The sequence below is a fragment of the Ixodes scapularis genome, unplaced genomic scaffold (assembly GCF_016920785.2).
Source record: "Ixodes scapularis isolate PalLabHiFi unplaced genomic scaffold, ASM1692078v2 PGA_scaffold0__279_contigs__length_252992795, whole genome shotgun sequence".
NCBI lineage: Eukaryota > Metazoa > Arthropoda > Arachnida > Ixodida > Ixodidae > Ixodes > Ixodes scapularis.
This window is the reverse complement of record NW_024609835.1, coordinates 38,896,938-38,918,974: the sequence shown is the minus strand read 5'-3', so window position 1 is coordinate 38,918,974 and position 22,037 is coordinate 38,896,938. Positions and strand designations below refer to the sequence as shown.

Sequence of the window (22,037 nt, the reverse complement as noted above, 5' to 3'; positions counted from 1 at the left end):
TCAGCATCCGTCGTATATTGCAGAACGAAGCAAAATACAAATTGTGACTTAGCCGCACACGGCATCACTCAACGCTCTGATTGGCTGCGTTGGGAATACAGCTTGGTATATATAGCAGACGTATCCACCCGTATTTTCACCGGCCTTCTTGAGTTTGAAGAATTGCAATTCGAGTCAGCAACGAAAGATAAGAACTTTCAACTACAAAATTAGTTCGACTTCCACGTTGCATATTTTCTGAATATAGCATAATCTTAGCATAAAACCGCGAATAGCGCTAGTAAGAGAGCGTATATTAATCTATAGATGCAGTCGAAATATTAAAGCCTCACTGACTACTGATGCCGAGCGCATGATGTGACGCCACCGTAATGCATTTAATGCACGGATAACCACGAACCCGACAAATATGATAGAATAAATTACACATATTATAATTATTGATTTCACGGCAGCAACCTCCCACGTTCGATATTTTCTTATGTTGATGTCAGAATATAAACCAATATATAATATGAAGTGTAGTACAAATATTTGTTGGAGTCCTGATTTATGGTACCTGGGCTCATCAAGAGCAGAAATTATTAGACTGAATCGGGGAGAATGCTTTTACCTTGAGTCAAATCTCGAAGAAAGAAAAACTAGGTCGAAAGCCGGGACAGTAACATATAAAAGTTCAAATGTACTGCTAAAAAAATAAAATGAATAAACACATGACATTAAAACCAAGTTTGAGAGTTTTGCATAATACAAACATGGCAAACCCTGTAGTAATATGTTAATTTATATATTATGCAAGTGTAAAAAATGCGCCTAAAAAATTTCGAGGTGCAAAACACTGAATCAATACACTACTGAATTGTTCTCGTTTTGTAGAAGAGGGTACCACCGTAAAAGTAATATCTTAATTGTGGAATGTACACACTAGCCGAGTCAAAAAGCTCATTATTAATTTTATTTATGAAAAAGTAGTAACTCAATGGTCGGCGGCAGCGATTCGGCTGGCGAAAATTTCTTATCTTGTGTAGTACGACCACACCAGCTCATGCAAACTGTCCATTTCGAAACACTCGGTAAAAACGCAACTGGAATTTTTTTTATAGAAGATGTAGTATTTTACTATATCTAGGTAAGAAGAAAATAGGGTGCAGAGGGCCTCCTCACCAGAAGTAGGTATTATCTCTGCAGTATCATTCTTAGACCTATACAGGGATGAAGGTAGAAATATTGGATTTCAAAGCCGGTTAACCCCTACTTGTATACCCCTCGCCCTTCAGCAACGTAAGTTTCTATCCACTAAACTTGGCGAGGTTTATTCTTCAGAAATATGTGGGAAGCCCATAAAAATATTTAAAAAAAAGTCGCGTTTTAAGGAAGAACTTTAGACGTAAGGCACCACCCATGTTGGCTCGTCTTCTCTCGTTATATAATGGACACACCGCTGCGAATATTGGCAGTGACTTCATGATGTAGGCTTACTAAACTAATCCAATACATGACACTGACCAAGTAATTAATAAAAGTTTCTCGGCGTATTCTTTCTAAATAGGTTTTTAGGATCTGAAATCGGGAGGATTGAATGGCACTTTTCGTCTCCTCCTGGGCTGAACATTTTTCTGCATGCCGTGAAAAACCGCGAAACTGCCGTGTTATGACTTTAATAAATATATATTCATGTTAATGCCTGAGTTGCGTGCACATTTTCAAAAAAAGTAGCACTAGTATGGTGCTACTTTTTTATATCTGTGTGAGAAAGTGTTTTAAAAATACAAACATGGTCACGAGATCTCTGTCATTGTAACATTAAAATGATTATTGAATTTTGCAGGACTGTTGCAATAATGGAAACGAAGACCGCAATTGTGCTGTTGTTCTTTTGTTCATTGGGCCTGATCCTTCAAAGCGAAGCAAGCTCTTCGAGTAACCCAACGAAGCAATTTTACGATGTATGTATAAGCTACTCCTATGTATCTACTGATCAAAAGATGGGTCTTCCATAAATATAGTCGAATACTCACTACACTGAAGTAATCATCCTACCCGGCAAGAGGGTACAACTAGAAAGCGCTAATATAGGTGCGCGTCACATGCTCAAAACATCTCATCCAAATTTTCAAAGCACAAAAAAAAAGAAAGTTAAAAAAGAGCAAGGATAAAGAATAAGCGTAAAATAGATCCGAATTCTATATTAATCATGGGATGAGTAAACGTTGAAGAGCTTTAATCGACCGCCGACACCGCTCCATATGAAGAATGCATTCGTGAAATATATGTATATCTGGGCACGTGCAAAGATAATCGTCAAATTTGCGTAGAGTAAGTTTAATTTTTTTTCTTCAGTTGCTACATGCAGTGTTCTTTTCTTGTTCAGTTTTTGCCGGTCTTATGTTTACAGTACAAAGCAATCTTTTAAGGTGCAATTTGTCGACGGAGAAAAATGGGATCGCTGGTGTGTTTTCAGATGATGTACGGCTTCTGAAGCATCGGGGGGGGGGGGGGGGGGGGGGGGCGGTAGCGCGGGTAGAGAAAAATTTAGATATTAACTAATATTTCTGAAAAACACGTTCATTTATATCGTAGCAGAGATCAATATTGTACTGCAAAAATATTCGAATCGTTCTCCAACAATCGCTGATGTCGAACTTAAAAAAAATCTGAATAAAAGTTTCCTGAATTCTCGTTTACCGTCCTAAAGACATGCTTAGAAACCACTGGTGAGCCCGTCCCACGGTGCACGCAAAGTTTGTTTTAAGCTGATGTCATATTGGCTATACAGGACATGGAAACAAGGCCCATCCTGACATACCAGTGCTATCACAGCGGCAACAGCATTGATCCACCGGGCTCCATTAACTACACTATTCTCTGGGACGGGACCGATTCAAGCACCACAGGTGCCATTGGGACGACGTGGTCCGCGGTGACGGGAACGCCCAACTCCTACACATTGTACGTATCATTAGGTTATCGGAAAACACGTTTAGCTGGTGCTTGGTGCTTTTTGTCTGTATGCGGAGCCGTACATTTTTGTAACGTGGACCAAACGTTTGAATCCGATTATTCTTAATGTTCCATATACTTAAGTAAGAGAAAGTGTACAAGAATGAAATGGAAAACGCATTTTTTTTTTCGTTCTAAGAGGCAGTCCCCCACAAACTAAAATCTACTTTGAGAATAATAAACTAAAGTAACAAAAAATTGCTCCATAATACATTCTTATGTAATCACACATCGTGGCCAAACGAGAAGAGTACCACTGTCACTCATTCGCAAAGTAAACATTACTATTTTTTTTTGTTCAAATTTCTAAATTAAAGTCCTCAGTTAGCCTATTTGGTAGTCGTTCATCCCAATGAATAAACAGCGCAAAAACACCGACGGAGCAGGAGAAACACGCTAAGATAAACTGCTTACGCCAGTCTTGTTTGCGCGCGTTTTTCATGCTTTGTGGAACACGCAACGCTACAGCAAACGCACAGGACATGCGATTGCTCTAGTACGCATGACACTAAGTCATAACTGTTTGAAGCACGTGTTTTATATGAAACCATGTGGTAATTCTTGTGATTCGCGGTCTTTGCGCGGTTTATTAAGCTTCAAGGTTGTAAGTCAGCTCTAAGTACGGAAGTTTGTTCGACTGTATTGTAATTTCTTTGCGGCTTCTTTCACTTGCCGAGCAGAAAAAATGGCTCGTGTGAAATGTATGCTGCGGCAAGTACGCGATTAGCACCCAATAATGGCAGCTGGAGCGATGTCAGTGCAAATACTACATGGCTATGCTACCTGAAATCCTCTTTCCTTGGTAAATTAAAAAGTTTTTCTTCAGTGCTTTTTATTGGGTGACAAAATATCTTATAAATTCTTGCAACGTATTTATATATGACAGCATCTCCATTATTATCGCTATCGGAATTGTGGCAATAAAACCTACATTGCTTTTAATCGAGTTCATTGCGTTGGGTATATAAGTTTCAAATAAAAATATCGGAATTATTTTTGTTCAAGATTGATTATATTCACACTCAATACTCTTTTTATTCTGGAGCCTAATATCTTTGTTATGTCGTTGTAATCATGTAACTAAAACCTTTTTCAGAGGATCACTCTCGACACATTATGACGCCTCTAGTGGTCTTGGTAAACTCACAACTTCAAGTAAGTACGAAAAACAGTTCTAACGTAGCACCCTGGCGTATAGCCTGTGAGTTACTATTCTTAAAAAATGCCCAGGCGTCTGCTATATGCGGCATGTTAATGCCCTGTAATGATTTGATTTCAGCGGTTCAGGAAGATTTTACTGTTGTAGAGCCGTTCGTTGGCAAGGCGCTCTATTTGAAGATCGGTAAGTTCAACGCACGTTAGACGTTTTATTTTTCTGGTAGCATCACGAATGATTTTAAATCGGAAAAAATATTCTTGCATTGAAGCACACGCGGCAGGCTTTATAACGCCAAAATAGAAATTTAACAATTGTAATTATTAGAAACGACGCAGAGTGTTGAAAGTTTTTGCCTGCCGCTCAGAGCAATTAACAACGATAGAGAACAGAGCATTTTAGCACGATACTTTATCACAGGTTCTGAAAAACTTGAAGAGTTGCAAAGAAGGAGTTGAATAACATCAAAAATTTTACACAAATTTACCTTTTCTGAAATCGAAGTTTATGTGTTTGTACACCTCTTTCCACTTTAGAAGTGTGAACGTTGGAGGAAAGGCGACCTCCTCTCCACCGTTCGCTCCGCTGAAGCGGAAAGAGGTGGGAAAGCTTCCACTTTGTTCTTGATCTGTCATCGACTATAAATTGTAAAGCATATACCGGTTCCGAGGTTATTAGGGCTGTCGGGAAAGAACTTTTCGGTTCGGATAAATTATTTTATATAGGGAATTTTATATAGGGAATTATTTTATATAGGGAAGCAATCGAATATTGCTAGTGGGCCAAAAGAAAGAAGGCAGAAAACCAAAAGCGTGCTTTTAGGCAACAATATTTGAAACTATGGTGGAATCTTTCTTACCTCCTTTCTTTCGAAATATCTTCGGATTTTTACTGTCATTCATTTGCGGCACCCAAATCACGTCAGCCGACCCCAGCTCACTGATTGGACACGAGCACTGCGTCAGTCAGACGTATCCGCTCGCCAACAATTAATCCGTAGACAAAGATTTGGATTCACGTTGGTGGCCAATGAGTGGCGTGACAACCATTACAATCACTTGCGAATGAAAAATTCCATGGTATGTTTGAAAAGCGTAGGGGAAGCTTGGAGTGCTTGCACCAATGCCCAAATACCTTATGACCATGGGATATTTTTATTACGCTATTTTTAATTGATGCTAAAGAGGACGAAGTTATTATAATTTCATGATCCCTTTAAAGAACCCCTGAAAAGAAAAAAAATGTTTTTTTAACAATCTGGTTGAGACACGCTTGTCAAAAAAGTAATTTTTGCACCACACACACATACACACACACACACACATGTTTAGAGTAATATTTACGCCGCGAGACGTGACTTCGTATGAAGTTGCCGGCTTTCCACTTGTTCTCTCTCGGCATTTCGGGCGCGTGGAGGAGAGGTGGATCGGCCTGGCTGTTACTTTGAACTGGAAAGAGCGAATTACCGTGTCGTTGAGCGAATGACCATTCCGTGACGTCAAGGACTTTGCGTGTAGAATTTCAAATAAATATCTCTCCGTAAATATAGCATTAAAATAGGTTTGATTTTGTTTGCGGAAACTTAATTTTTTGACAAGCGTGTCCCAACCAGACTGTATAAAAATATTTTCTCTTCTTAGGGGTTCTTTACGATACAATCAGTTTCAATGGTTAGCGACTTCAAACTGATTGCAAGGCGACTAACACATATCCAGCATAGTTTCTTTGTAGAAGTCTTTTACCATGCGGTTAATCTAGAGATTTACCCAATTCCGATATAGTAAGAAATATTTATGCAAAATGCTCATAAACGCTGTCATACAATCTGCGGCTATAAATTCGTTCAGTTTCTTAGGCAGAGAATATAGAAAATGTTACAACTAGTGTTCAGCGCTGCCAGGTTCGAAAGGAACCATAAGAGCGGAACATAAAATAGACTTCTAGGATGCATGAAATTGTGCATCATGATGAATGGTATGCAGCGACAAGAATGTTTCCATTTCCATGTAACTTTATAACAAAGCATAGCTATAGAAAAACAGGGTAAGACTTTTTCATGACCCGTTGATCACTTTACTGTTTTCCAGACGATTGCAAGTAATTCAAAATGAGCATGAAAGGCAACCTGGCACTTTATATAAGCTTGATGGATAACGAAGCATGCAGTATACGTTCCCAAAATAGAATTTTATTGTTTGTTTGCTGTACAACTAGCTTACCATATTCTATGGCGAGATACTAGAAATAATACTATCAGTATGTCTTTTTGATTGTGAAGAAGCAAGAAATAAGAATGTTTTGCCAATTTTTTATGTTTCAGACCTCACCAGTCCAAACAACGATGAGGTGTACAAGATATATGATGTGGACTACGAATGCAAGAACGCCAAGAAACTACTAGCCAAAGTCTGTCCAAAGCCCTGCAGCTGGGAGCGCACCCGGGAGGTGTGAAGCGATTGAATCTATACTGAGGAACTTAAACACACTGCGGCTACCCGGTGGATTTGTTCGATATTCCAGTTCATGATATTAATCAATATTACGGCGTGTTCAAGCCCAGGATCCTTTTCAAGTTACGTTTCATCTAAAACCCCTCTTTTGAGTTTCACCTTCCAAGGAGTTTTTCTTTTATATTTTTGGTGTTTCGCTAAATAAAATATCTTAATTTAAAAAGACTAAACCTTTCTACCTCGTTTATCTCAGCGAGGTATCTATGCGTAATGTTATACTGCAATCATAAACGGTGAATCTGCATGCTTTCCCGAAATTGTCCTTCAATAATAAATTTTCTTATGAACCCTCTTTTTTTCCCGCCACGGCGTGGATTATTAAAAGCCAAAACGTGACGCAATTTGCGAAACTTGGCTCTACACATGTGCTGCGCTTCATCTAGTCCCATCTTAACAATGCTCACATTTTTACTATCCCACTGCAATCATGGATTGAAATCAATACTTTAGATTATATAATACTAGCAGTAGACGGTCAAAAATGTATTTAAAATTTGAAATATCCGACTTGGGATAAAGTTTCAGTTTTGAAAGTGTCTAGTACAATTGTTCTGATGTCTCATAATATTCATTAAACATACATATTAGAACGGTGATAACTAGGGGTGTGCGAATACCGAATAGCAGTTTTCGAATCGAATACCGAATTGAATCAAGAAAAAAAAGTATAATATCGAATCGAATATCGAATAGTGATTTTATTTGTAGGAATTCCTCAAAGTGTGCTGCGAATGAGTTTATTATATGTGCAGAGTATGCACCTGTTGCAGAATATGCATCTTGTGCAGAACAAAAGCTAAAATGTAAAAAAAATTCTGGTGAAAAAAAATAATAAATAAATAAAAGCAGTTGCTGTTGGATGTTGGGCACTAAAGATCCAATTTTATGGCACAAATATAATCTATCTTCCCTAAACGTCACAAAAAACCCAAAGTTACAGCCACGCATGCCTTTTTTAAGCCCAACCTAACACCGCGACTTTTTTTCATAAATGTTTGCATATCTCAGAAAAGGGGCATTTTGCGATATTTGGTTTTTATTTTAAGGAAGAAAAAGGGCACCGGGGTTTTATTTCACGTAAATAAACAGATAGGTGTTAAATATTAGTAAACAGGCTTAAACAATATAATCTGAAGTAAGAAAAAAAAAGCCTGGTTAGGTGGCGCAAGACACCGTCCATCTGCCGCTATGTATCCATAAAAAAAAAAGCGTGGTTAGGTGGCGCAAGACACCGTCCAACTGCCGCTATGTATCCATATTTCCGTCTATCTATCCTGTTTTAGAGAGCCTTGATTTAAAAGAGGGAGCAAGCGAAACTGAAACCACGGAGACGGCTCCAGTGCAGATTGGTCGTAAGTGCGCATGTGTTGTGTTGTCGCGAGGAAAAAGGCGAGCAACAGAAGGGCGACGACGCCTACTCTCCCTGCCCCGCCTGCCTGCCCGATCCCGATCGACGCTTTGGTTTCTCCTTACCTTCTCGCAGTTCGTAATTCAAACGCGGCTATCGAACGGTTGGAAACCCTCTCAAATCTAGGCACACTATTTTCCCGTTCCGTTAGTGTTTAACGTGGTTTTCTTTCTGTGATCGTGCAGTCGCCGATTTCTGTGATTGCGCCAAGTGTGTTTTACATCGGTGCTTCAACTTGAAACGAGGGGCTTTACTCGTGAAAAGAATTAGGCATGGCGCGGGATTTCGGCCTCCCAACAATTCCTCACTGGAAGCGGCGCAAACGGGATGTTTCGGTTGTGATTCAAGGGTAGGTTGTATCACGATCATGAGTAAATCTGCGTACTATAAAGTTCGTGGCGTTCGTTACTTTTCTTTTTACTAACCTGTGCGTTAGATTTTTGTGGAATGGTAGGACCAAGAGCAGTTTTTCGCATGGTTTGTCTAACATCACGGCGCTTACATCGGGGGGAAAAGCGGTTTTTTTTTGTCAGCTCCGCGGCGACCGCGCGTCTTTGGCCGAATATATCGAATATTCGAGTGACCGAATACTAGGAATTCGATTCGCGAATCGAATTATTCGGGAACTTTCTATTCGATTCGAATTCGTATATTCGAGTATTCGCACACCCCTAGTGATAACGTTTCCGTGCCAGATAGGTGCAAAAAGCGGGTAACCTCCTGCCACCCATAAAGTATATTGCTTTAGACATGAATCTGTAATGCAAAAGTAAACCACAATAAGCAAGAAAATACGATAGCAGCGCTGTCGGAATCAAGCTGAACCAGGTGCAAAACAACGAAAGTCTTCCCGGATGAATACAATTGTGTAACACTCCTGAGTATTCATTTCTTTTGTTTTTTTTCTTAAAGAAAGATAACATGACAGAGTTTTTGAAGGTGGTGCAATGGTAGATTGCTAGTCGGGACGCTTGACGGGTTTAAAAATACCTGCCTGCCGGTTTCTCGGTGGCAATGAATGAGATTAAATGTATCTGAGCGTCACCAACTTCTGAAAGTTTGGCAACCATTTCGAATTTTGTCACACTTTTTCTATAAACTGTTGAAAACATGCTAACTTGATCAATAACCAACACCGTACCGTGCAGACGACTAAATGTTCATAACGCACCGCCATTCCGCACACTCAGAATGCATAAAGACGAATATCAGCATGCGGTCATGGGGAAAAGAAATGTCTTGCACGGAAAAGATTCAGATTCCCCGGCCGAAAGAGGCAGGTCCTTATTATTCACTCGGATGTAACATTACAACAGACATTACGAGACAGGATAACTTGGCTAGTTGGCATAGGTCCATCTTGAAACAGCCCGGCATTCCGCACAGGAATGCCGGGAAGTACAGACGTTAAAGTACAGAAATGTTACGCGTACGGATTAAAGAGGTGCACGATACGGGCGCTGTCTAACAACTAAAGGTTTATTCTGGATAAACCGCGAAAAGACACCATAAAACACATGACTCTAATTATGACGGAATGGCGCCTGTGAATCACAGAATTATTTAGATACGGAGAGGATTTATCTGGTTTTCGTAGAGAAAAGTAGCTTCAGTCGGACCCTTGATTTTGTACCCAGCGCGTTCAAAAAGCAAGGTTTTGGCTCGTGGTTTACACTTGAGACCCCTAAGAACCAGACAATCCAGTTTCTGGATCTCTGTGTAGACGTGAGCAAAAGACACGTGTGTTGGTGGCATCATCTCTGAACTGCAAAAACTCTCCTTGTTTTTAGGTCGGGCACTGAAAGCTCGCCAAAAAGGGCACCGCTGAGTGACGTATCCGTTCGGCGGTAAAAACGTATTGCTTCCACGGAGTGGAAATAAGCCTTTGAGCCTAAATCGGGAGACTAAAAGACTCTGGTTACCCAGAGACGGTAATCGGCTTTGCGCGGAAACAATTGCAAAAAGTGTTAAACCGGAGGCGCGGGGCAAACTTAGGGGGAAAAAAAATAAAGAAATATGTGACAGTCATCCCTTAGGTGCACTGCGTGTCACACGGTTTCAAAAAATTACACCATCTTCCCGAGGGGAACCATGGGGTGAGGCGGAGCATCGCGGATCGTTATTAACGGTGTTATTAACGGCGTTAGTAACGTTGTTGAACTTCACGGTCCCGAACCTCAGGTTCTGCTGCTCGACGTTCTCGAACCGCCGCTGCTTCACGTTGTCGTAGTTCAGCATCCGCCGCTCGTCGTTGACGAATGGACGCCGCTTCTCGTTGCCGTAGTTCAGGGTCTGCCGCTCGGTTCAAGCGTTTGCGCTCAGCGTCGCGTGCCCTTCCCTGAGCAGCTTTGTCTTCAGTGGACGTAGCGTTGCTGTTAGTTTGTAGGGTGGTGCTGACGCTTGCTGGCGCCAACCCACTAACTGGCGGGACTGTTGCTTCCATCACACTTCATCAGAAGAACGGAGTGAAGTAAACAGCGGTGAACTGAACGCGCGCAGCGCGCTACCGCTGCTTATATTCACACTTGAAGGAGAGGAGACTAGAGGAGGAGAGTTGCGCATGCGCGCGCGGTGTTAGTAGAAGCGAAAGCACGCGAAGTGCACGCAGCTGGTAGGTAGAGAGAGCGGAGAGAGTAACGCGCAGCTGTTGGAGAGAGGGAAGGAGGAGAGTTGCGCATGCGTAGTGTGAGTGCGGACTACGACGCCACGGGACATAGACCCGAGCAAGAGGTGCTCCGCATCTAAAAAGCCGCCTCAAAATATGGGCTAGATGTAGTGCCTTCGGCACGTACCAGTTAAACGTAATACGTCCCGCCATACAAAAAAAGAAAAAACGCGCGAGCACAAGAGAAAGACAGGGGGAGAGCGGATGTGGCATCAAACACCGCGTCGAGTTTGTACCCTGCAAAAAGGGCGTCGCACATACCAACACAGTGTTTTAAAAGAAGCCCGCGTTTTTCCACACCAGGTGTCGGCACTGCGCGTACGCAAAAACCGAACTCGGGAGGAGTGAAGCGCTTGCGCAAGCGCTGTACCGATAGCAGCGCCACCGCAGGGGAGTGACGTCAGTGAGTCGAGTTGGACTATACCAAATATCTTTCTCGTGCGGGAAGGTGTTCATCCGGCAAACGGGAAAATGCCTCAACATTCGACTCAAGGATCACCGTAGTGAACAAAAAGTAAGGGCGCAAACGAGCTGGTGTACATTGCACATGGTTGAAAAAACCCCGAGACCGCGGGTTTGCAGTCTCGGGGTTTTTAGAGCGCAGCTCTTAGGGGCCCGTTTCCGGCTTGAGCGGCGACGGCGTCGCCGTCGCCGTCGCCGTCGGCGTAACCGCGCGGTGCATCATGGGAAATATCCCATAATGCACCGCGCGAGCCCCCCACCGGGGTCACGTGACTTCGTGGGGAGGCACGTGACCCCCCGAAGTCACGTGACTCCCCTGAGGTCACGTGACCCCCTCCTCGAGGTCACGTGACTCCCCTGAGGTCACGTGACCCCCCGAGGTCACGTGACCCCCGCCGATGTCGCGTGACCCCCCGATGACGCCATCGACACTGATGACGTCACCGGCATCCACATCGTCATCATCACTGATGTCATCATCAGTGATGACGATGACGATGCGGATGCCGGTGACGTCATCAGTGATGTTGACGATGACGATGTGGATGCCGGTGACGTCATCAGTGATGATGACATCAATGATGATGACGTCATCAGTGACGATGACGATGTGGATGCCGGTGACGTCATCAGTGATGATGACGATGACGATGTGGATGCCGGTGACGTCATCAGTGATGATGACGATGACGATGCGGATGCCGGTGACGTCATCAGTGATGATGACGATGTGGATGCCGGTGACGTCATCAGTGATGATGACGATGTGGATGCCGGTGACGTCATCAGTGATGATGACGATGTGGATGCCGGTGACGTTTCCGACATCCGCATCGTCATCGTCATCATCACTGATGACGTCATCAGTGACGTCACTGATGTCGTCACCGGCATCCGCATCGTCATCGTCATCACTGATGACGTCGTCAGCGACGTCACTGATGACGTCACCGACATCCGCATCGTCATCGTCATCATCACTGGTGAAGTCATCAGTGACGTCACTAATGACGTCATCAGTGACGTCAGTGATGACATCATCGGCATTGGGGGTCACGTGACCCCCCAAGGTCACGTGACCCCCCCCTGGTTAGTCTAACCCCCCCCCCCCAGCGCCCTTCCCTCCTCCTCAAGAGCTGCGCTCCAATTCGGCGTTACAGGGAGTTGTAAGCGGCTTTCACTTTTTCAACCATGATCACCGTAGTTCGTTAACAGGAACCGCGTGCTCACATTTCGCATTGCACTTCGGGATTAGAAAGGCTCACAGAATAAAAAAAAAAAAAAAGGAGGACCCAACCGGTGTGAGACATTCTTCCTTGGCGTTGATTGATGATGGACAGTAAGGGAGAATGTTTAGCTCATGGAAGATCGCCCATGGCATTGTATAACCCATAATACCTAATTCTGTTATGCACAGCAGCCATTCAATCATAATTAGAGAGTCATGTGTTTTGTATATATTTTTCGGGGTTTATCTGACACTACAGGCACTGACTAACAACCCTCAATTGTTAGTCACTGCCTGTATCGTCCCCTTCTTTCCTCGGTCCGTGGAACATTCACGCTGTTTCAAGATGAACATATATATGTATTTGATTAGAACGATCGCTGTACGTTTTGTGCTACGCTCACTCTTGTATGCCTTTCAGAAACTTTTTAGCAATGCCAAGTAAACGTACAAAGTAAACCGGTAGCGTGTTATTACAAAAAAAAGCAACAGAAAAGGTAGCGCGTTATTACAGGCTACCTTTACATTCAAAATAACGAAAGTGTCATCTACATAAGGAAGTTATGTAGATGAAACTTTATTTATTTTGAATGAAGATCACGTCACAGACTTCCATGCAACCCTAAGAAGCATTGAACCTCCCATGCAGTTCACGCGAGAAGTAGAACAAAATATCACGCTACCTTTTCTGGTTTTCTGTATGTAACTGATTGCCGAAGTGACACCGGTCATATTGAAACGACCGTGTATCGGAAACCTTGCAATACCGGTAACTTTTTGAGTTTCAATTCTCACCACCCTGTAGAACACAGGCGAGCTGTTGTAAGAATTTTAATTAGCCGATCAGAAAATTTGCCTTCAAATTCACATTTACGAGCATCGGACGTTCAGATTGTTGTCGGATTTCTTTGGAGGCGCCGCTATTCACAATTTTTATTGAAAGCACGCGCAAACAGATGCAGCAAGGAAGAACAAAAGCGACTAATAATTACAAAGCAGCCGTGGTGACCATTCCTTATGTAAAAGGCGTCTCAGAATATGTTCGCCATTGGGTATACGAACTGTGGTTCTCCTTAGGGCCACTGCCTTTGGGAGTTCCACGTTCGCGGCGAGACGCTCTACTGCGAAGCGGGTTTGTACTCGCGTGGTATGCTGCGCTTTGAGCGCAATCAGACACCAGTCACGTTGGTAACGGTGATAAACTCTGTTTATTAACAACGAAACTAACAACAAGAAAACAGAGGCTATAAGCTGGTGAACGCCGTCGGTGCGAAGATCACCCACGGCCGAACGGTCGTTCACAAAGGTGCAAAGGACGGGGTAAACGCTCACCGGTGCGCCAGACAGGTCCCCGTGTCGCCGCCGCCGAATCCCAGGAAGAAAAGAGCAGCGAGACTGCTGTCCACTGGTTTTAAGATAACGGCGGAGGCGAAGTGGCCAATCAAGGAGCAACACGTCGATCTCCTTTGTGCGGGGGTTGGTTACGGAAATCGCCCCAAGGGGGGAGAGGAGGAAGCCACTCACAGTGGTAAGCAGCGCCACCTCTCGCTACACCAGCACAGCCGCCACGGCGCGCCAAAACGCTGACGCGACAGAATGTTGAGGGATCACAATCCCCACAAAACAACTTTCAAACTCCATATAAAATTACGTGACATCATCTCTAAGCCAAAGGATCCCACCCCTCTTGAGTCGGAAAGTGGTATTGTATATGAAAAGAACTGTCAGGACTGCGACAAGTGTTGCATCAGAGAAACCGGCCGAAAACGGAGTACCCGCCTTATAGAGCACAGGAGAGACATGGAGAAGGCAACACATGCCACAAGATAAAAAACTGAACTGGTGAACCATTGTTCACCAGTTCACCAGTTCACCAGGACGTCAATGCAAATAATGCATAGCAATGCTACCTTAAATCCTTGAAAGTAAACATTTGGCAGAAATCTGCCTGGTTGGGTAAGAACAATTAGAAGAGGAGGAAGGAACGTCAACCAAAAATAAAAAGGAGCCCAACGTTTCGAAACCTGTTTGGTTTCTTCTTCAGGGGCGACTGTGTGCGCGAGGAGCAAGTGGTCTTCTTTTACGGCGGTGGACGTGATGTTTTCGCGATCGTAATGTGGCTGAGCCCGCTGACGTAAGCGGACGGTAAAGCGCCAAGCGACCGATTGATGTTTTGCGGTGTGGTTTGGATGTGCCATGACTCGACGAAGAGCCTTTGCCGGGAATTGGTCTCAATGTCGAGGATGCGTGTGTTGTCGAGGTCAATGCGGTGGTCATTCGAGTCACTGTGTTCGGCAACCGCGCTGCGCTCATGATCGAATTTTCGCACGTCGGTTAGGTGCTGGCGAAGTCTTTCTTTAAAGTTTTTGGTTTCGCCGATGTATGTGGCAGGGCAATCCGCACAAGGAATCTGGTAAATAACGCCTTGCGCTCTTTCCTTGGGGGGACGATCTTTTGGCCGGGGCATCAGGTGTCCAAGCGTTGACACTGGTTTGTGGGACATCAGGGCCCGTTTGCTCGAAACACTAACCGCGGCTAAAGTAGTATAAACATCCAATCAACCCAATTTTTTTTTTTAGCCGCAGTACCTAGGAGAGGGATTTTGAGATCACGTGACTGGGCTCGGTAGGGATGCGGGGAAACATGGCGGTGCCCCACTGAGTGAGCGCCGCTCGCTTTGGAACTAACATGTCGTTGTGGTTGCAATATCGGGCGCGTTAGCCAGCAACAAATGGTGCAGGAGGCTTTCGCTTTGCACTACCTCACTTAAATCGCAAAGCATGGGCAATGACATCGCCGCATTTTTTAGATAGTGTTTCCATTCTGGGCACTCCTAAGCCTAAATGAACGCGATAATTGTTGGCATAGAAACGTCTTTGAAATGCGGATTGTTGATAGCACACAAAAGCAGACGGCGTCCCAACAGACCTTTTTTCTTAATTATCCAAGCATCGAGGTGCATGCTACGACTGTAGTTGCACGCGTCGCACGTGCTGGCGTCTGCAGTCGTAACCGTTCTAAAGCAAAAAGTATAAAACAAATTTTGCCTTGCACGCGCGTTCGTGAAAGCCTTATTATGATCTTTTGCTTCAAATCTTTTATAAGAGCAAGGCTAGCGCGCGTGAACCGTAGAATTACACTTGCAGCGTTCTCCTCGCGATGCTTGGATAATTCAGAAAAAAGTCTGTCGGGATGCCGTCTGCTTTTGTGTGCTATCAACAACCCGCTTTCCAAAGACGTTGCCATGTCGACAATTATCCCGTTCATTTAGGCTTAGGAATGCCCAGAATCTAAACACTATCTAAAAAATGCGGCGATGTCACTGCCTATACTTTGCGGTTTAAGTGAGGTAAGGCAAAGCGAAAGCCTTCTGCATTATTTGTTGCTGACTAACGGGCCTGATATTGCAACCACAACGACATATTAGTTCCAAAGCGAGCGGCGCTCACTCACGACCGCCATGTTTCCCCGCATCCCTACCGAGCCAGTCACGTGATCTCAAATTCCCTCTCCTAGGTACTGCGGCTAACTTTAGCCGCGGTTAGCGCTTCGAGCAAACGGGCCCTGGATGCCTTCTTTTGCCAGCACACGCGCGAGCGCTTCGCTGGTTTCCTTTATGTAAGGGACGCAGATGCGCGTGGTTGAGCGGGGATGTGCGATTTCTTGTGTTTCGCCGATTGGTCTTAGGCGTTGATCAGATTTACGTTGACGACGAGCAATTCGCTGAATAAAACTGCGTGTGTAGCCGTTATTTAGCAGGTCGGAGATGATGGTTTCTTCTTCCTTTTTTCTGTAGTCCTCCGACGAGCAAATAGTCTTCGCTCGGGACAGGAGTGCCTGGACGACCGACGCCTTGTGGCTCGCAGGGCGGTTTGAGTCAAATCGGAGATAGCGCCCAGTGTGTGTCGGTTCTCTGTACACCGTGAATTCCAATTGATCTTTTTGTCTTTTGACCAGCACGTCAAGAAACGGCAGGGCGTCGTTCTTTTCAGTTTCAAAGGTGAACTGGATGGCCGGCTCGATGGAGTTGAGGTGTGCCAAAAAGTTGTTCACTTCTGACTTCATAATGCAGAAGCAATCGTCGACATACCGTAAAAACACTTTAGGGCGTGCAGTGAAAGACTGCAGCGCGCGATGTTCAATGGCTTCCATTGTCAGGTTGGCCGTGGTGGCGGAGATGGATGCGCCCATTGCGGTTCCGCTGGTCCGCTTGAAGAATTCTTTAAAGCTGAAGTAGGTGCTCCCCAGGCAGAACTCCAGCAGGCGGCACAGTTCGTCCACCGTAAGGCTGGTCCGTTCGCTCGGCTTCTTGTCTCCCTCGAGGGCAGCTCTGCTTGTGGCGACTGCCAGGGGAACCGGCACGCTGGTGAAGAGCGAGACGACGTCGAACGACACCAGGCTTTCGTCATCGTTAACCTTTAGTTGCGCAACCTGTTCCACAAAGTGCCCGGTGTTCCGCACTGACAAAATGTTGCATAAACTCCTGCAACATATTTAGTTATAAAAGCATTGAAATTATTATTGTTATCACATTTTTGACAATAAAAAGCTCGCTTTTAATAGATTTCTCGTGTCGCGTTCACGTCTCAAACAGAAAAATTGGAAGCATTTTTGTTCAAGTTCGGTTATATTTACACTCTATAATCTTTTTTTAGAGCGCAGCTCTTAGGGGCTCGTTCCCGGCTTGAGCGGCGTCGGCGTCGCCGTCGCCGTCGGCGTAACCAAGCTCACCCCAAGGTCACGCGACCCCCAAGGTCATCCCAAGGTCACCGCAAGGTCACGTGACCCCCAAGGTGTGACCCCCAGAGGTCACGTGACCGTCCCAGGGTCACGTGACCCCCAAGGTCACGTGACTCCCGAGGTCACGTGACCCCCCCTGACGTCACGTGACACGCCCCCCTCCGAGGTCACGTGACCACCCCCAGGGTCACGTGACCCCCGCCGAGGTCATGTGACCTCCCCGATGACGTCATCGTCACTGATGACGTCACCGGCATCCGCACCGTCATCGTCAGCATCACTGATGACGTCATCAGTGACGTCACTGATTACCTCACCGGCATCCGCATGGTCATCGTCATCATCGCTGATGACGTCATCAGTGTCGTCACTGATGACGTCACTGGCATCCGCATCGTCATCGTCATCATCACCGATGGCGTCATCAGTGACGTCACTGATTACCTCACCGGCATCCGCATCGTTATCATCATCATCGCTGATGACGTCATCAGTGACGTCACTGATGACGTCACCGGCATCGGCATCGTCATCGTAATCATCACGAATGACGTCATCAGTGACGTCACTGATGACGTCACCGGCATCCGCATCGTCATCGTCATCGTCGCTGATGACGTCATCGGAGTCCGCATCGTCATCGTCACTGATGATGTCATCAGTGACGTCACTGATGACATCATCGGCATCGTCACGTGACCCCCCCCCAAGGTCACTCCACCCCCCCCCCCAGTACCCTTCCCTCCTCCTCCTCCTCAAGAGCTGCGCTCTAATTCGGTGTTACAGGGAGTTGTAACCGGCTTTCACTTTTTTTTTTCTACCTTAGTATCTTTGGAGTTTCTTACTAACCATGTAATTAAAACCTTTTTCAGAGGATCTCTCTCGACACATTATGACGCCGCTAGTGGTGTCGGTAAACTTACAACTTCAAGTAAGTAAATAAAAAAAGTTCAAACGTAACTAGACGCATAGCCTGTGATTTACTATTCTTTGAAAATGCCCAGGCGTCTGCTATATGCGGCATATTAATGCCCTGTAATGATTCGATTACAGCTGTTCAGGAAGATTGACTGTTGTAGAGCCGTTCGTTGGCAAGGCTCTCTATTTGAAGATCGGTAAGTTCAAACCATGTTAAAAGTTTTTTTCTTTTGTTTTTGATAGGATTACGAAAGATTTTAATAGGAAAAATAATCTTGCACTGAAGCCATGGCGGCTAGATTCCTTGTTCCGAACAATGGAAATTCAACAAATGTAATTAGCGCAAACGACGCACAGTGTTGTGAGTTTCTGCGTGCCACCCAAAGCAATTAAAATTGACGAGTTACAAACAAGGAGTTTACTAACATCTGTAATGTTGTACAACCTCCGCTTTTTCTAAAACCAAGAACACTATGTGGGTATATTTGGGCGAAACCAGCTGAACATATAGTTATCCATACAAATCAAAGCATTCAACCGCTGGAGTATGGTGACTATAAGGGGAGGTGTGCCGAGCAGAAAAGCGATAGCATGCCACTTGTTCATTACGCCGGTGACACCGGCACCCTGCACCTGGCGCCTTCGGGCGGCGCACGATGGCACCAAGCGTAGACGTGCATCCTGTATGAGCACGCGGAGTACGAGACGCCCTCGTGCCCCGTGGTGCTTTACGCTACATCCCTTCGAGCAGAAATGCGCCGGTATCCTGGCTACAGCGCCACTTTTTTGTCATGAAGTGGCGGCACGTGGAACTACCCATAAACGCAAAGTGCTGGGTACACCTACCCCTGTAGCCACCGTAGCTAGACTACCAACTGTGTAATGAGTCTTCTTCCTCTTCGACTAGCTTTGTTTGTCTTATTTTTTCTTCATCATTTGTTTCTGCGTTCTGCATTTCATGAGAGTCTTTCTCATCAACTAGCTTTTGCATTATCCTCGATTTTCTAATTGTTATAAGCACTGTCTTTTCGCAGGAACGTTTTTTCTCTCTTGGATAGGGAGAATGATAATAAAGTAACGTACTCGTTTTCTTTCTCTTCTATGGCCAAGGCCTCCAGAACCTCGCGCGCAAACTGGTTTCTGTGACTCCGCAGGATGAGGACATGCTCCATGAGCATACACTACAATGTGCGGGTAGGTTCCCTGCTGTCGTCAAGTTTTTCAGATTGTTCGCATGTTCCCGTGTTCTGTCGTAAATGCAGCAAAAAAACTTAACGACAGCAGGGAACCTAGCCACACACTGTCGCGCATGCTCGTGCAAGGCCAACCTCGAGCATGTCACCATTTCGGGGCGCCACAGAAACCAGCTTGCCCGCGAGGTGCCGGAGGCTTTGGAAATGGAAGAGATAGAAGAGAAGTGCGTTAGTTCACCATCAGTCCCTCCATACAAACAAGAGAAAACGTTCCTGCGAGGCGACAGTATTTCTAACAAATAGAAAATCGAACAGGCAAAAGCTAGTCGATGAAGAAGACTCTCACAAAATGCAGAATGCAGAAACAAATGAAGAAAGAAAATATAACAAACAACGGTAGTCGAAATGGGAGAAGTCTTATTAAAGAGTTAGTAGTTCAACGGTTGAATGCGCATTTTATTTTCTCCTTTCATTTGTATGTTTGGTAGCAATTCTATGTTCAGATGGTTTCGCCCAAATATGTATCACCAACTAGCTCAACTTTTCCTAGTCGCAAATGTTGGTATATTTTATCGCAAAAGCACTCTAGCCCTCGCGAAGAAAATAAAAATAAACATTGTACAGAATTGAACAGACAGGCTCACTACTGGCAAGATGGCAGGCCGGCAATATTTTATCCACCGAAAGATGTCGTCTTGAGATAGAATGAATGATATCGTGTCAGTGCTCCGTCCTTTTTGCTCATTTTTTTGTGTTTAAAATTGAACAGTATAGGAACACGCTCGCATTTTAATTAGGTGTCTACAGCCCATGTTTTCGATGATTGTACGTTACCGTGTAAAGAATATACCCGTGTCGGGTATCTTAAAGGTACCGCGGAATGGATTATGTGCTAAAAGATTTTGTATTGTGATTTCACTAATTGAACGTCGTTAGTGAGCTAAAAGGAAGGGGGTAGAAAACTAAAAGCCTTCTTTTAGGCAGAAAAGTTTTAAAAATTTTCGAACACTTACGTACCTCTTTTCCTTCGAGAGCTCTCCGCATTTTTACTCTGATAGATTCGCGATGCCCAAATCACGTCAGCCGACCCCAGCTCACATAACGGACACGAGCATGGCGTCACTCGAACGTATCCGCTCGTCAACAATCAATTCATAACAGAATATTCGGACTCACTTTGGTGGCCAATGAGTAAGAAAACGTATTTATTAAAGGAATGGGATACATCACGATTTCTTGATAAAGTCATCCAATCGTGACGGGGGAAGGGGATTAGGGGAAGGGTAGGGGGAGGAGGCTAAATGTAACAGGCGATCCCCGATGAGCGAACGAAACTAATCAGGTAATCGAGAATGTGTTTGCGGTGCGGGTGCTCGAGCCTGGGGCGGGTCCAGTCCTCGTACGTAGCTGGTCTTGCCTCTTCAGGGAGTGAGTTTATGGCGTCGTTCCGATGCTAATAAGTGCCGTGACGACCCTTATAATTACTTTCGTATGACAAGTTCCATGGTGTTTTTTAACAAGCATGGTGGAAGCTGGAAGTGCTCGCACCGGTGCCCAAATCAACACCACATAGACAGAAGGCCTCCACACGCGTCACCATAGTCAGATAGATCGAGGCGAGAGATTGGGCACGAGTGCTGCGTCAGTGTTCGGCTGCGGCTCGTGGCCAATCAGCACGTCGAAGGTCGGGCTCTGGTCCAATAGCCGACCGAGCGCGATCCGACTGTGATGAAGTTTCATAGAAGAGGAAAACATGCGGAGGCCTTCTGTCTAGGTGGTGTTGGCCCAAATACGCCACGACCACGTTATCTTTTTGTTACGCTTTTTTAAATCAAAGCTAAAGAGGAAAAAGTAAAAAAAAAATTCATGGCCCATCTCAGATACAATCAGTTTGAAGGGTTAGTGATTCAGATAATTTTATTAATTTCAAGCAAGTTGCAAAACGTGCTTCAATGACACAAGACGTGTATCGTAAGTCGACTCACACATGTTGAGCATAGTTGCCTTGTACGACAATATTTTTTAGCATGCTGTTAAATAAAGGATTTAACCGATTCCAGTGTACACGAGTATAAAACATTTTCGCAAACTGCTGATAAGTGCTGTCATACATTCTGCGGCAATAAACTTTTTTTTTTATTTCTTAGAAAAATAATATTGGAAATATAAGCAACTGCTCAGCGCTGTCAGGCTCAAGATGTACCAAAAGCGCGGAACACTCTAGCTTCTGGGATAAATAATATTGTGCACTATTGCATGGTATCCAGCGACAAGAATGTTTCCACCCCGATGTAACTTTATAAAAATCATAGTTGAAAAACAGGGTAAAACATTTTGGTGAACAGCTCACTTTAATTTTTTCCAGACGATTGTAAGTATTTCGATATGAGCATGTAGGAAAACCTAGACTTTTATGTAAGTTTGAACAAAAAAGAACTGTTTCTTCTGTTACATGAATAATGAAGCATGCAGTATACGTTCCAAAAATTAGATTTTTATTCTTTGACGTAAAACTAGCTTGCCAGATTATTTGACCAGATAACGGAAATGATACTATCAGTATTGTTTTTTTTTATTGCGCCGAGGCATGGAATAAAAATTATTTTGCGAATCATTTATTTTTCAGTCCTAACCAGCAACAGCAATGAAGAGGTATCCAGGATATATGATGTGGATTACAAATGCAAGAACGCCAAGAAACTACTAGCAAAAGTTTGTCCAGACCCTTGCGCCTGGGAGCTAACCCGAGAGGTGTGA

At 44.5% G+C, this 22,037-nt stretch overlaps 1 protein-coding gene across 1 annotated transcript; it reads left to right on the top strand.

Moving 5' to 3' along the window:
* The first annotated feature begins 1,841 nt into the window (after window positions 1-1,841).
* Window positions 1,842-22,037, top strand: LOC120849439. Its single transcript, XM_040221651.2, has 5 exons — window positions 1,842-1,946; window positions 2,777-2,949; window positions 4,097-4,155; window positions 4,280-4,342; window positions 21,907-22,037. Exons 1-5 carry the CDS (start codon window positions 1,842-1,844, stop codon window positions 22,035-22,037), a joined length of 531 nt encoding a protein of 176 aa, XP_040077585.1.